Source organism: Neolamprologus multifasciatus, chromosome 19, assembly GCF_963576455.1.
Source record: "Neolamprologus multifasciatus chromosome 19, fNeoMul1.2, whole genome shotgun sequence".
Lineage (NCBI taxonomy): Eukaryota > Metazoa > Chordata > Actinopteri > Cichliformes > Cichlidae > Neolamprologus > Neolamprologus multifasciatus.
The window spans coordinates 10,532,570-10,544,768 of record NC_140457.1 but is presented as its reverse complement, the minus strand read 5'-3'; the positions used below and the strand labels follow the sequence as shown (position 1 = coordinate 10,544,768).

At 40.1% G+C, this 12,199-nt stretch overlaps 2 protein-coding genes across 3 annotated transcripts in view; both read left to right on the top strand.

Annotated features, from left to right (window-relative positions):
• grm1b (glutamate receptor, metabotropic 1b) overlaps positions 1 to 7,212 on the top strand; it is a 31,501-nt gene extending 24,289 nt beyond the window's left edge. For both annotated transcript variants that reach the window (XM_085143135.1, XM_085143136.1), the window contains 5 exons: positions 378 to 624; positions 1,646 to 1,814; positions 2,420 to 2,546; positions 4,049 to 4,976; positions 5,447 to 7,212. In XM_085143135.1, the coding sequence (XP_084999261.1) occupies positions 378 to 624; positions 1,646 to 1,814; positions 2,420 to 2,546; positions 4,049 to 4,976; positions 5,447 to 6,305 (2,330 nt within the window). In that variant the 3' untranslated portion in view covers positions 6,306 to 7,212. The remainder of the gene's footprint in view (positions 1 to 377; positions 625 to 1,645; positions 1,815 to 2,419; positions 2,547 to 4,048; positions 4,977 to 5,446) is intronic.
• Positions 7,213 to 7,316: 104 nt separating this feature from the next.
• Positions 7,317 to 11,641, top strand: rab32b (RAB32b, member RAS oncogene family). The gene is made up of 3 exons (XM_085143142.1): positions 7,317 to 7,958; positions 9,571 to 9,848; positions 10,212 to 11,641. Exons 1-3 carry the CDS (start codon positions 7,745 to 7,747, stop codon positions 10,374 to 10,376), a joined length of 657 nt encoding a protein of 218 aa, XP_084999268.1. The 5' UTR covers positions 7,317 to 7,744; the 3' UTR covers positions 10,377 to 11,641.
• Positions 11,642 to 12,199: the final 558 nt, after the last annotated feature.

Below are 12,199 nucleotides of genomic sequence, written 5' to 3'. Positions count from 1 at the left end.
TTTTAGGCCAACTCTAATTGAATCCTGACTCATGACTGCAGAAATGAACAGTCTTGCCATGGTAACAAGGATTATTTGAAGCCATCTTCCAAGGCTTCCAGTTCTTTTAAAGCAGTATCCCACAGAGGCAAAGATACATGTGGCTTGTTGGCTGAATTTAGAGAGCAGTTATAAGAATGGATCTGTGAGCACCCTATCACTCCTTTGTAATATGTTACATCATGCTAGACAAGATATTAGGTATACCTGAAATGTAGAAATGTAAACTTTAACCACATAAGATGCTTCTGCTTGCAGCAATAAAGCACCTCGTGTAAGTCTTTCCCTGTATGTTTGTCTTGAAGATGAATCCTTACTGTTCTCTCATGTGTGGGCAGGTTATGAAAGTCTGGAGGACAACTACGTGCAAGACAGCAAGATGGGCTTCGTCATCAATGCCATCAATGCGATGGCCCACGGGCTGCACGATATGCACTCTCACCTTTGTCCCGGCCACGTGGGGCTCTGTGATGCCATGAAGCCTGTTGATGGAAGCTACTTACTGGAATTCCTTCTGAAGACATCCTTCACAGGCGTGTCCGGGGAGGACATATGGTTTGATGAGAACGGCGATTCTCCTGGAAGGTAAACCCACTTTTCTTATTGTTTTAGGTGAAAGGAATTTTTTTAGACATTTTTAGAAAAAGTAGTTTAATTAAGACAGCATTAACTGACCTTCAATTTCACCCAGGGGAAGGCAGTGAACCACCAGTGCTTAAAGGGAAAAAATGCAATATATTCACTATTCAGTAACAGAGAACAAGTGAGAAGGTGATTAAAACAGGATAAATGTAATGTTTTAAAAACTGCTGATAAATGTAAGTTGAGGCACTACGCTCCCTGGATATTTTACCCACTAGCAACACCATTAACCAAGGTACACCTTGCTAGTGGGTTGGACCAGATTTTGGTCCATGTTGACACAATATTATCACATAGTTGCTGCAGATTTTCTGTACTTCTACGATGTGAATCTCCCATTCCAACACATCCCAAAGCTGGTATAGTGGACTGTTGGACTTTTTACTCACTGGGTATTTCTCTTTTTGGACCAGTCTCTGTAAACCCTAGACATGGTTTTGTGGGAAAATCCCAGTAGATCAGCATTTTCTGAAATACTCAGACCAGCTCATCCGGCACCACAAGCCACACTAGGTTCAAAGTCACTTAAATCACTTTCACTTAAAAATCACTTAAAAAAACCCACCAGGTTCTCTACACGACTAAATGCACGGAGTTGCTTCCATGTGATGCGGCTGATTAGATATATGTTTTTGTGAGCAGTTGAATAGGCATCTCTAGAAAAGTGGTTGGTGATTATTGGCTGATCTAAAGCACAATCGTGATCATAACAGCACACAACTTCCAGTAAGTAAGCCACATACGGTATTCTCATGTAAGTCTGTTCATGTCATTAAATCACAAAGTTTATGGTTAAGCCATTGAAATGAAGTTAAATATTCTCCAAATTATATGTAGTAAAAGGGTCAGTGACTTCTTTTATGCTGAGAGATTATGATCCACCTAAGAAATACCAGTAAACATAACATCTATCAGCAATGGTGAAAGATCTTCCTCTGAGCCATTTCTTTCTTTCCACAATCAGGTATGAGATCATGAACTTTCAGCATGTGGAGACCAGTGTTTATGATTACATCAACATCGGCTCCTGGCACGAGGGCATGCTGAGTATCGATGATGACATGATCCAGATGAACCGCAGTGAGATGGTCCGCTCTGTCTGCAGTGAGCCCTGCTCCAAAGGAGAAATCAAGGTTAAGCTCGGATCTTGTACATCTTGTGATCAAACGTCCCTGTTACATCTTTGTTGTTCAGTCTCTACGTCACACTTGTATGAGGTATTTGTGTAAAGTTTTTACAAAACACAGTAGGCCCCACATTGTTCATCTCGCACATGAATAGTTAGCTTGGCAACATTGTACCTGAATGAATTGAAGTAACATTGTAAAGAAAAGTGGGTCAAACTTCTGCCACAATGATGTGAGAGAATGATAAAGCCATGCAAAGAATGATAACTTCAAGTTATTGCTTCATAAACACGGCTCTCCACGCTATTAAACCATGGGGTTACACAGTGCTTCTGCATTTTTGCTTAGTTTTCATCAAATAAATGATGACACTGTGTGACATATCATGTGGTGTTGTTAATCTGAGGTTGTGTTTATGTTTGGTGTTTTTTCTCATGTCTTTTTCCCTATGCTGAACCTTTCTATCTTCGTTTTTACTGTGTTGAAAACAAATATTTAAATATTTATGTAGATCTGGCCTTCCTTGGACATCAAAATACATCCATGATAAATATAGTTACCTTTAGAAGAGTATTTTTACTTTTGATTACCTTGCATGTTTTATGAACCAGGTGATAAGGAAGGGAGAGGTGAGCTGCTGCTGGATCTGCACTGCCTGCAAAGACAATGAGTACGTCCAGGATGAGTTCACGTGCAAGGCCTGTGACCTGGGCTGGTGGCCTGACAAAGAACTGGAAGGTTTGCTTGCACTCTTCACTTATCCGCTTGTGTAAATCTTTAGCTGCTTTAAATACTGTGCAGGGCCTGGCACAGGACCCTACTGGATTTTTCTAGAGATTAGTTAAATAGGAAAAAGGGAAAAGGAAATTTAATCAACCTACCAACACCTCTAAAGGTCAGTTTTTTACATGTTATACTTGGATGTTTAATTAGAATATAAACTGAAAGGGTTTCAAAGGGTCCTAATATACTATGACGTGTGTAGCAGTCCTCACAAAAATTATACACACTATATTAGTAAATCAGTGAACAAAGGGGTGATTTTATAGCCTATTTCACAAAGGAATCTTAGTAAACACAATTTGAAGCTTAAAAAAAAAAAAAAACAAACAAAAAAACACTATCTTCTGGTTTCTCAATTAAAAAGTAAATAAATGCATTTTAGATAATGTCTACCAGCTTCTTGAAATCACCAATGCTCCAGTCAGTATACAAAAAAAGATCCTAGACAAAGTGATTCATCTGATCCACACAGCAAATTTTGCTGCTCTGCAGTTTTGTCAATTAAATTTAGATGAATTTAGGTTGCTTCAGTGGCCACAGGGTATGTTTCTGCTGCACGACTGATGCTTGCAGAGATAAGAAGAGTTTCTTCTGGCTTATCTGAGGCAGTTTTTTTAAAAAGTTAAGTTCCTCCAAGCTTTTACTTCCCCTCCTCTTACCTGCACCCTGTACAGCCTGTCCCGCTAAGATTTTTGCAGCGCTATTTCACAAACCTGTTCTGTCCTATTTTCATTGCTTTCCCATGACACCTGAGAGCCATTCATCATCTTCACCATTTTATCCGACAGCAGCCCTAGTTCACTTACCACTCTTCTGGCCCACTTTCAAAGGTCTTCTGTGGCTTTCAAAGACACTTGCTTAATAGGATCATCCTTCCCTCCATGCTGTTTCATTTTTTATTTTTACAGCCACGGATGTTTGGATACACATGAAAACAGCATAATGCGTAGCACAAAGAAGGATATAAAAATATTCTTGTGCACTTTTCTAACCCTACCTCTTGGCATTGTACAATAAATAAATAACACAACATGAATTAGACATTCAGAGTGTGTTCTCAGCATGAGGCAGAGAGGCGAACTTATTTGGATCCATGAAAAAGCAGTTAGTTATTTTGTCCTGCTGCACCAGCACCCCTCCTCTGCTGGCTGCAGCCCAGCCTTGCCATGGCTGAGTAGAAAGAGGCTTATTTATAGTTGAACTAAAAACCTACTTTGAGACTTACTGTATTTTCTCAGGCAAAGATGGATTTTATTAATTTCTAATGTGTCCATACAGTACAACGTTAATTTATTAGACTTTTCATTGAAAATGACCCTTTATTTAACTACGTTTCTCTAAATAATCATGAATATATCCCCAGAGCTGGTGCTAAAGGGATAAAAAATGTATAGAGTTGGCCAGCTTTTAGTATACTGTGGCTGTGTTTTTATAACCCGTGTTTTTCCCCTTTTCAGGCTGTGAGCCGATCACTCTACGCTATCTGGAGTGGAGAAATCCAGAGTCCATTATCCAGGTGGTCTTCTCCTGTCTGGGCATCCTGGTAACATCATTTGTTACCTTCATCTTTGTCTTGTACCGCGACACACCAGTGGTCAAATCCTCCAGCCGGGAGCTCTGTTACATCATCCTTGCAGGGATCTTCCTGGGCTATCTGTGCCCTTTCACTCTCATCGCCCGACCCACCGTGGCCTCTTGCTACCTCCAGAGACTTCTCGTCGGACTCTCAGCTGCCATGTGCTACTCAGCCCTGGTAACCAAAACCAATCGCATCGCTCGCATCCTGGCGGGCAGCAAGAAGAAGATTTGCACGAGGAAGCCGAGGTTCATGAGCGCTTGGGCTCAGGTGGTCATCGCCTTCATCCTGATAAGTGTCCAGCTCACACTGGAAATTACCCTCATCATCATGGAGCCTCCTGAACCCGTCAAATCTTACCCCAGCATCAGAGAAGTCTTCCTGATCTGCAACACCAGTAACCTTGGTGTTGTAGCTCCACTGGGCTACAACGGCCTGCTGATCATGAGCTGTACCTATTACGCCTTTAAGACCCGCAACGTCCCTGCAAATTTCAATGAGGCCAAATATATTGCCTTCACCATGTACACCACATGTATAATCTGGCTGGCGTTTGTGCCAATCTACTTTGGCAGCAACTACAAAATCATCACTACGTCCTTCTCTGTGAGCCTCAGCGTGACTGTAGCTTTGGGGTGCATGTTCACTCCAAAGATGTACATCATTATCGCCAAACCTGAGAGGAACGTGCGCAGCGCATTCACCACCTCCGATGCGGTGCGCATGCATGTCGGCGACGGTAAAATTGCTTGCCGAAGCAACAGCCTGTTGAACATGTTCAAGAGGAAAAAGAACACTGGAAATGGCAGGTAGGTTCATTAATTGAGTCTGTGAGTCCTGCTCCTGAGGCACCTCAGGGATGCTGGTTTTATTGTAATTCCCTCTCAAAGGGAACGTGATGTCTTACTGTATTCACTTTCCTAGGGACACCTGTTGTAAACTGTGACGGATATAGGTCAGTACCCAATTCACACAGCCAGTTCAGCCCTTGATCTGTTATTAAAATTAAAACAAGCATCTCTGTGTGCTAAGGGATGGCAAATTAGATCCCTAATACAGAATGCAGGGTTTCTCCAGGGCTTCAATAGCATTTAAGGTGTTTCTTTTGAGATGTTATATTCAAAACCTGTAGATACCCTGTAATACTGACAATATTTTTAAAAAAATCAAATCAAATAAAAATAATGACATTAGTTTTTTACATGAAGCAGAAATGCTCTTTCTGTCTCCACTTTTCTGGGTTCCTATGAAGTAACAGCCGTCTTTATTTTGTTCATAGTTCTAATGGAAAGTCTGTGTCATGGTCTGAACCAGGTGCAAGACATCCTCCAAAAGGGGATCACATGTGGCACAGACTGTCAGTGCATGTGAAGAGACAGGAAGCAGGTTCCAATCAGATGGCTGTCATCAAACCCTTAACTAATACCTACCATAACACGGGCCTGGAATTCTCAGACCTCAGCACTAAAACTTTGTACAATGTGGCTGAGGAGGACGAGAGTGACCCTGTCCATTATAACTCCCCTGACACTCCCCCTATGGTAGCCCACGGGCAAATGCCTGCCAGTGGGCTGAAAAAAGATGTGCACGAGGAAGTGGAGCTCTATTCCCCCGAGCCTTTGCAGCAAAATAGCATTATCCCCCCCAAACATGTCGTGATGGACCGCCTGCAAGAGGAGGGGGTGGTGAGCAAGTTCAACAGTGACATGCCTGAGATCCGTGATATGATAAGCATGCCTGAGGCTGTCAGTGGTGGGATGCCAGTGTACCATCAGGCTCACCTCATCCAGCAGGAGCCTGTCCTTCCTGTGCAGCTCGACCCATTTGACGAGGAACCTGTCTTCCCTTTAGAGGAGGAAGAAGAGGAGGAAATGGAGAATGAGCAGTTTGGCCTTCTCCACGGCTACATGTACAACAACTCCCAGATTCATGACGAGGAGGACTTTGTTGAGGTCAAATTAGCAACAGAGGACTCTCTGGCTCTGATGCCCCCCTCACCTTTCCGTGATTGCACCGGTGCTGTAGTGAGCCCCTTTCCCAACTCGCCAGTGTCCGAGTCGATTTTGTGCACACCTCCCAATGTCACATACGCCTCCGTCATCTTCAGAGACTACAAGCAAAGCTCCTCAACTCTGTGAGGGCACGCCCTAAATGTTAACGCTTGTACTATACGTTTTTATGTGTTGTATATGATTTTACATAACGAAAAAGTGATCCTGTGGTCTGTCAAGTCATTTTTCACTCCTAATAGCTTTTACATGATAAGGGTGAGACATACTGTATATTTCTAATATAAGCTTTTAGAGAGAAAAATAACTGTATATATATATTTATGAAATATTGTTTGATAAATGTAGATTAGGTATCAATCTGATTAGTTTTTGGACTTTAAAGGTAACTTAATGAGCATAGCTAATAGAAAATTATTCACTTTAATAATAAGGAAATTTGTTTTGTGTGACACATTGCGTATCATGTCCTTTTCGGGCAAATGTAGAGGTTTAAAGCAAGAATTGTTTTTTTAAAAAACTCCCTCATTGACTTTCTTGGCAAGAAATAGAAAAGTAGGTCAATGTCACTCTCGTGTATGTTTCTAGCTGCTCATAGTAGCTTTGTGTCTAGTATATGGACATAAAAGTGGCATCCAGCTTTACAGCTAAGAAGAGTTACACCCCCAGAACTATAAAACTATCTACTTAAGCTTGAAGTGCAGGGTAAAATGTTAATAAATGCCAACTTTATTGTGAAAAAAGATATTATATTGTGAATCTCTGATGGATACAGTACTGCCAAACAATTGCACTGTACCTTGAATGTAGCAGAGGACAAGTTCAAGTGCCACGTTTGTTTTTCTTTTGTACATTGATCTTATTTATATGGTCTTGAGAGGCAATTTGAACCAGTTTTAAACTTGTATGTTTTATAAATAGACATCCGCTTTCAGAACTCTATATTATTGTATTGTGAATGTATGAATTGTGTATCTTATTTTGGTATTCTATATGAATTGTTAGTATTAAAGAAGAGAGTAGCTGTGTATGCTTATATTGTGTGTGATTGGTTGTGTACAACAATCCATTTCCTAAATATTTAGACTTTAACTTCCTATCAAAATCGTATAGTGTAATAAAGTGATACTATATGCATTAGTTATACATCGATATAAGCTATATGAAGTTCAGTGTAAAATAAATCTACAGTTTTGAAATGGTAGTTGCTGTAGACGACAATTTTGAAGGGCACTTGTTTGATTTGAGTACATTAAATATTTTTTATGCTTTTGTCTTTCATGTTTTTCAAGTTGAAACATTAGGTGGCTCTGTGCTCTTGGCGTGGCTGCTAGTGATTTATAAATCAAAGGTCAGCTTTTTATTGCTCTGGTTTGAAGGAAAAATTTCAAAACAGGGACACCATAGGAAGTAGTGACAAATGGAGTAACGCAGAGTGTTGTAACACTGTTATTTCTACAAATTGTTATTTTACTTTAAACTCTGTGTAAATGTGACCTAGTTTTACACAATTATTAGAAAAAGAATATTTTATCTGTCTCGATGCCTGTCAGCTCGTGGACCGCAGCATGGGAAGGATTTCGGTGACATTATCCACAGAGAAGCTTTTTAAAGTTTTAGTCATTGGGGATCTGGGGGTTGGGAAAAGCAGCATTGTCATGCGTTATGTTAATAAACGCTTTGATGAAACATACAAAGCATCCATTGGAGTTGACTTTGCCCTAAAGACAATTGAATGGGATCCCAAGACAGTGGTGAGACTACAGCTTTGGGATATTGGAGGTGAGTTTCAAAACTATAAAGCAAATTCCTGTACAAAAATACTGGATGAACAGGCTAAATCTAATTTTATAAACTCTGCAGAAACTGTACTGCGACACTATTTAAAAAGTTTCTCCAAAGCTTTTATCTGTAAACATTTTAAATGCAGTAAAGTAATATCTCGATACATTTATTTATATATAATGTGTATTTGAATAGAGTATACCAGAGATACACTCACTAGCCACTGCATTAGGTATACATGTTCTACATAATGTCTAATTGGCATGGCAGCAACTCAGTGCATTTAGGCATGCGAATGGTAAAGATGAACTGCTGAAGTTCAAACTGAGCATCAGAATTGGGAAGAAAGGTGATTTAAGTGACTTTTGATGTAGTATGGGTGTTGGTGCCAGACAGGCTGGTCTGAGTATTTCAGAAACTGCTGATTTACTGGTATTTTTCCCCAAAAACCATCTATAGGGTTTAGGGAGAATGGTCCAAAAAAGAGAAAATATCCAGTGAGTGGCAGTTCTCTGGGTGAAAATGCCTTGTTGAGGACAGCAAAGAGGCCAGACTCCTCTGAGCTAATAGGAAGACAACAGTAACTCAAATAACCACTTATTACAACCAAGATATTCAATGGCGCATCTGTGAATAAGCAATACATCAAACCTTGAAGCAGGTGGGCTTTAGCAGCAGAAGACCACACCCTGTGTAAAAACACTGAAGTTACAGTTTGCACTGGCGCACCAAACATGGACATATTGGAAAAACATTTCCTGGTCTGATGACTTTTGATTTTTTCAGCAACCTTTGGAAGGTAGGTACAGAATTTGGAAACCTGGCTCCATCCTGCCTTTTCATCAACAATTCAGACTGGTTGTGGTTACTGTGGGTTATTTTTTTGGCACATTTTGGGCCTCTTAGTTCCATTTTTTAAACCCCACAGCCTACAGAGGATTGTTGTTGACCATGGCCACCCCTTTATGTCCACAGTGAACCCATCTTGTTACAACTGCTTCCAGTCACAAATGTCACAAATCCAGCAGCAAGGTGTACTTAATGAAGTGGATGCTGAGTGTACATTTAAATTTAAAATGATAGAAAGTACACTTATTTGCCTAAAATATATTTTAAATAAACAAGAACTCTGGAGGAAAGCATTTTATTTGCACATAATATTCCAAAATGGCACATTTTTTTTAAAATTCATCCAAATGCATTTTTTCCACTGTGGAAATTATATTTTAGTTATTTTTTGGTGACATAACTTTTATACACATTTTTAAAGTTAAATTTAAGTTTAAGTTTGCTGAATGTTTTAGTGTCTGGAAACTCAAGTCAAACTGCAGTGTTTTGTTTTGTTTTGATCCATTCTTTACTCAGAGCTAATTTTAATCCTAGCCAGTGTCCATGGAAACATACGATTTTATTTCAGAAAATTATCAGTAGTCTCTCAGTTCTTACATAACATTTAGGTTGCAGTCTGATTTGACATGATAATTCAGACCAAAAAGAAATAATAGCTGCCTATCCATGAGAAAAAAAGACACATTCCTACTTGCAGCCAGGTTTTATTAGAAGTTGAGCAAAAGGATCCATTACACACATAATTTTATTATCCCTCAAGGCCAAGAGAGGTTTAAGAACATGTCCAGAGTGTACTACAAAGAGGCGATGGGAGCAGTAGTGGTCTTTGACATTACAAACAGCTGCACCCTGGAGGCTGCCTCTGAGTGGAAGCAAGACCTGGATACCAAAGTGCGTCTTGACAGTGGCCAACCAATCCCTGCTGTCCTGCTGGCCAACAAATGCGACCTGACGGGGAGGGATGGAGCCTTGGTGTCCTCTCTGGACAGCTTTTGTAAAGACAACAGCTTCCTGGGCTGGTTTGAGACTTCTGCTAAGGTTTGTGCAACCATAGAAGGGGAATATGTGCCTTCAGTAACAGTCAGTGTTGGCTGTTTAGAAGTAATAACATTAGGATATTCAGCAGATCATTAACTGATTATCTGAGGGATTGGATTCAGTTTGACTAATTTAATAGATTTTATATCTAAAAATATTCATATTACAAGAATCCATTCTGCATGAGATCCTGCATTAGACTTGCATCAGGCTTTATTGCATGTGTGAACTTTATCACTGCAGCTACTGCATATAACCTGTTCATATAAATATGTTAAAATATTAACACATGCAGCCAAAAACTTAACCCGGCGGATGCACGCACAATGTTTTAAATCGTGTTCTTCCCTGCTTTTCTTTTAGGAAGATATAAATATTGAAGAGGCAGGTGCCTTCCTTGTCAAGCAAATAATGCTGTGTGACACCAGCCTGTCCGCTGAAGAGCACCACTGGGATAGGATCAAAGTGAACCAGACTCCCACAGAGAGTCAGAGTCAGTCACTGTGCTGCGGGAGATCACTGTTCTGAGACAAAGAGCCAAACTAAAGCTACTGCTGGTTAAACAGAACCTGACCTGTTTGTGGTGCTGGGACATGAATCCACAGCCGCCTCAGTGAAGCTATGACAGAAAGCCACCAAGCTTCAGTAGCTTTATATTCATATTTCTGCTTTGCCGATTTTCTCAATAATCTATGGATGTGTGGGCTGCCTCATAAACACCTCTGTGGAGACAATGAGCTCATTCCTCTGATAAACCACTGATCCAGTCAGGATAATAAACAGATCAGCATGATACACATCCTGCTGGGAAAAGCCTGTGACACTCACTGCACAACCAAGACGTGCTAGTGAATGACCTACTATGATGAGGAGCCACAAGCTATCTAACGTTTATTCCCATGCAGAAAAACAGCGAAAATGTATATTTCATGAAATAGTCCTCATCAAATGACACTTTATTTGATTGCAGCTTCCACTGTGCCTTCGTCTGTTATGCAACCCATGCATATAATTATCTCTTAATCACTTTTGCAGTAAGATGAGCTAAGACCCATGCATAAGCAAGACATCTCAGATTGATATGGCAAAAAGCAGAGGAAAGCTATCAGCATGACCTGATTTTGTTGGAGAAAAGAGATTTGTGAAAATGCCCAGAGAGTACACAGTGTGCTATACTGGGAGCAGAGCATTTAGCATGTATCTAACAAATATCAGAAGAGTGAGTGTATGTGACTGTATGTGTCAATGAAGTAAAATATCAGCCACTAAATTCTGGCTGAGATTGAAATAAAACCATTTGGAAGTAAATGACACGCTCATCCATTCATCGCACACCCTCGACAGGTTACCAGGCTTATAAGTTCATTATTTCGTTAGTTTAGTTATTGCTACACTGCCTAAAGTAACTGGTTAATTCTACGTTGATCAACTTAACAATTATATTTCTTGCCTTTTACCTCTTTTTCATGGACAGTTTGTTCATTTAAATCATGTCACCATGACCTTTTTGAAGGCTTTTAAATTTTATGCTTTAATCAGTTACAAGGTGTTTTAACAGAATACGTTTGAAATAATAACTTTTAAGTGAGTGGTTTGTTTTAATGCTATTAATGTGAAATTAAAGTGCCTTTAAAGTCTGACATTTAAACCAGTGCAATGTACGATACCTTGTCTTGCTCATTGACGTGTTTTGTGTTGCTCAGGTTATTTTTGCACACCAATCTGTTCTTTGCTGTCCTGTAGTTTTACTTTTCGGTGTCCTTGCAGTGCAGCAAGGGAACTGTTCTACATCCTGCCGCTGGTTACCTTTTCAGAGTAGCATTTGTCCAAATTCAGCCACTCTCTCCAGATGTGTCATGAGAATGGATTTAACCTTGGAGTATAATCACATAATGTTTCGTTATATCAGCAGTTGTTGACGTGGCATTAATTTGCATTACCATAAATTTCCCCCAAAATAGATTAAAAAGTTAAAAATGGGCACCATAATTTCCCATATTTATCCCCCCCCCCCCCCCACACACACACACACAAGAATTCATCTGATTTCTACATGCTGATCAAAGGAGTTGCAGCATAAAAGCCAGCAAGGTAGTTTACCTCATGTGGCAATTGTGCCTGAGGCAAAACGATGGAAGAAGTAACACACAACTGCTAATTTTGGATGTATGTCCCAGTTTCTGGAGACCTACATTCAGAAGTCAAAGAGGGATGCTGGCCCCAATACTTTTTCACATCGGACACAAAAGCCCCGCTCCTTAACTTGTTTATAAATATGACAGTTTGAATGGATGGGATCCTCACTCCCAGCAACAGATCCCATCACTTGTGCATTATTGATATTGCCCTGT

Excerpts from the sequence above, each read along its gene's own strand:
- rab32b (XM_085143142.1), top strand. The coding sequence starts at position 7,745 with ATGGGAAGGATTTCGGTGACATTATCCACAGAGAAGCTTTTTAAAGTT. Across the intron at positions 7,959-9,570 it reads ACAGCTTTGGGATATTGGAG|GCCAAGAGAGGTTTAAGAAC; the intron begins GTGAGTTTCAAA and ends TTATCCCTCAAG. Across the intron at positions 9,849-10,211 it reads GGTTTGAGACTTCTGCTAAG|GAAGATATAAATATTGAAGA; the intron begins GTTTGTGCAACC and ends CTTTTCTTTTAG.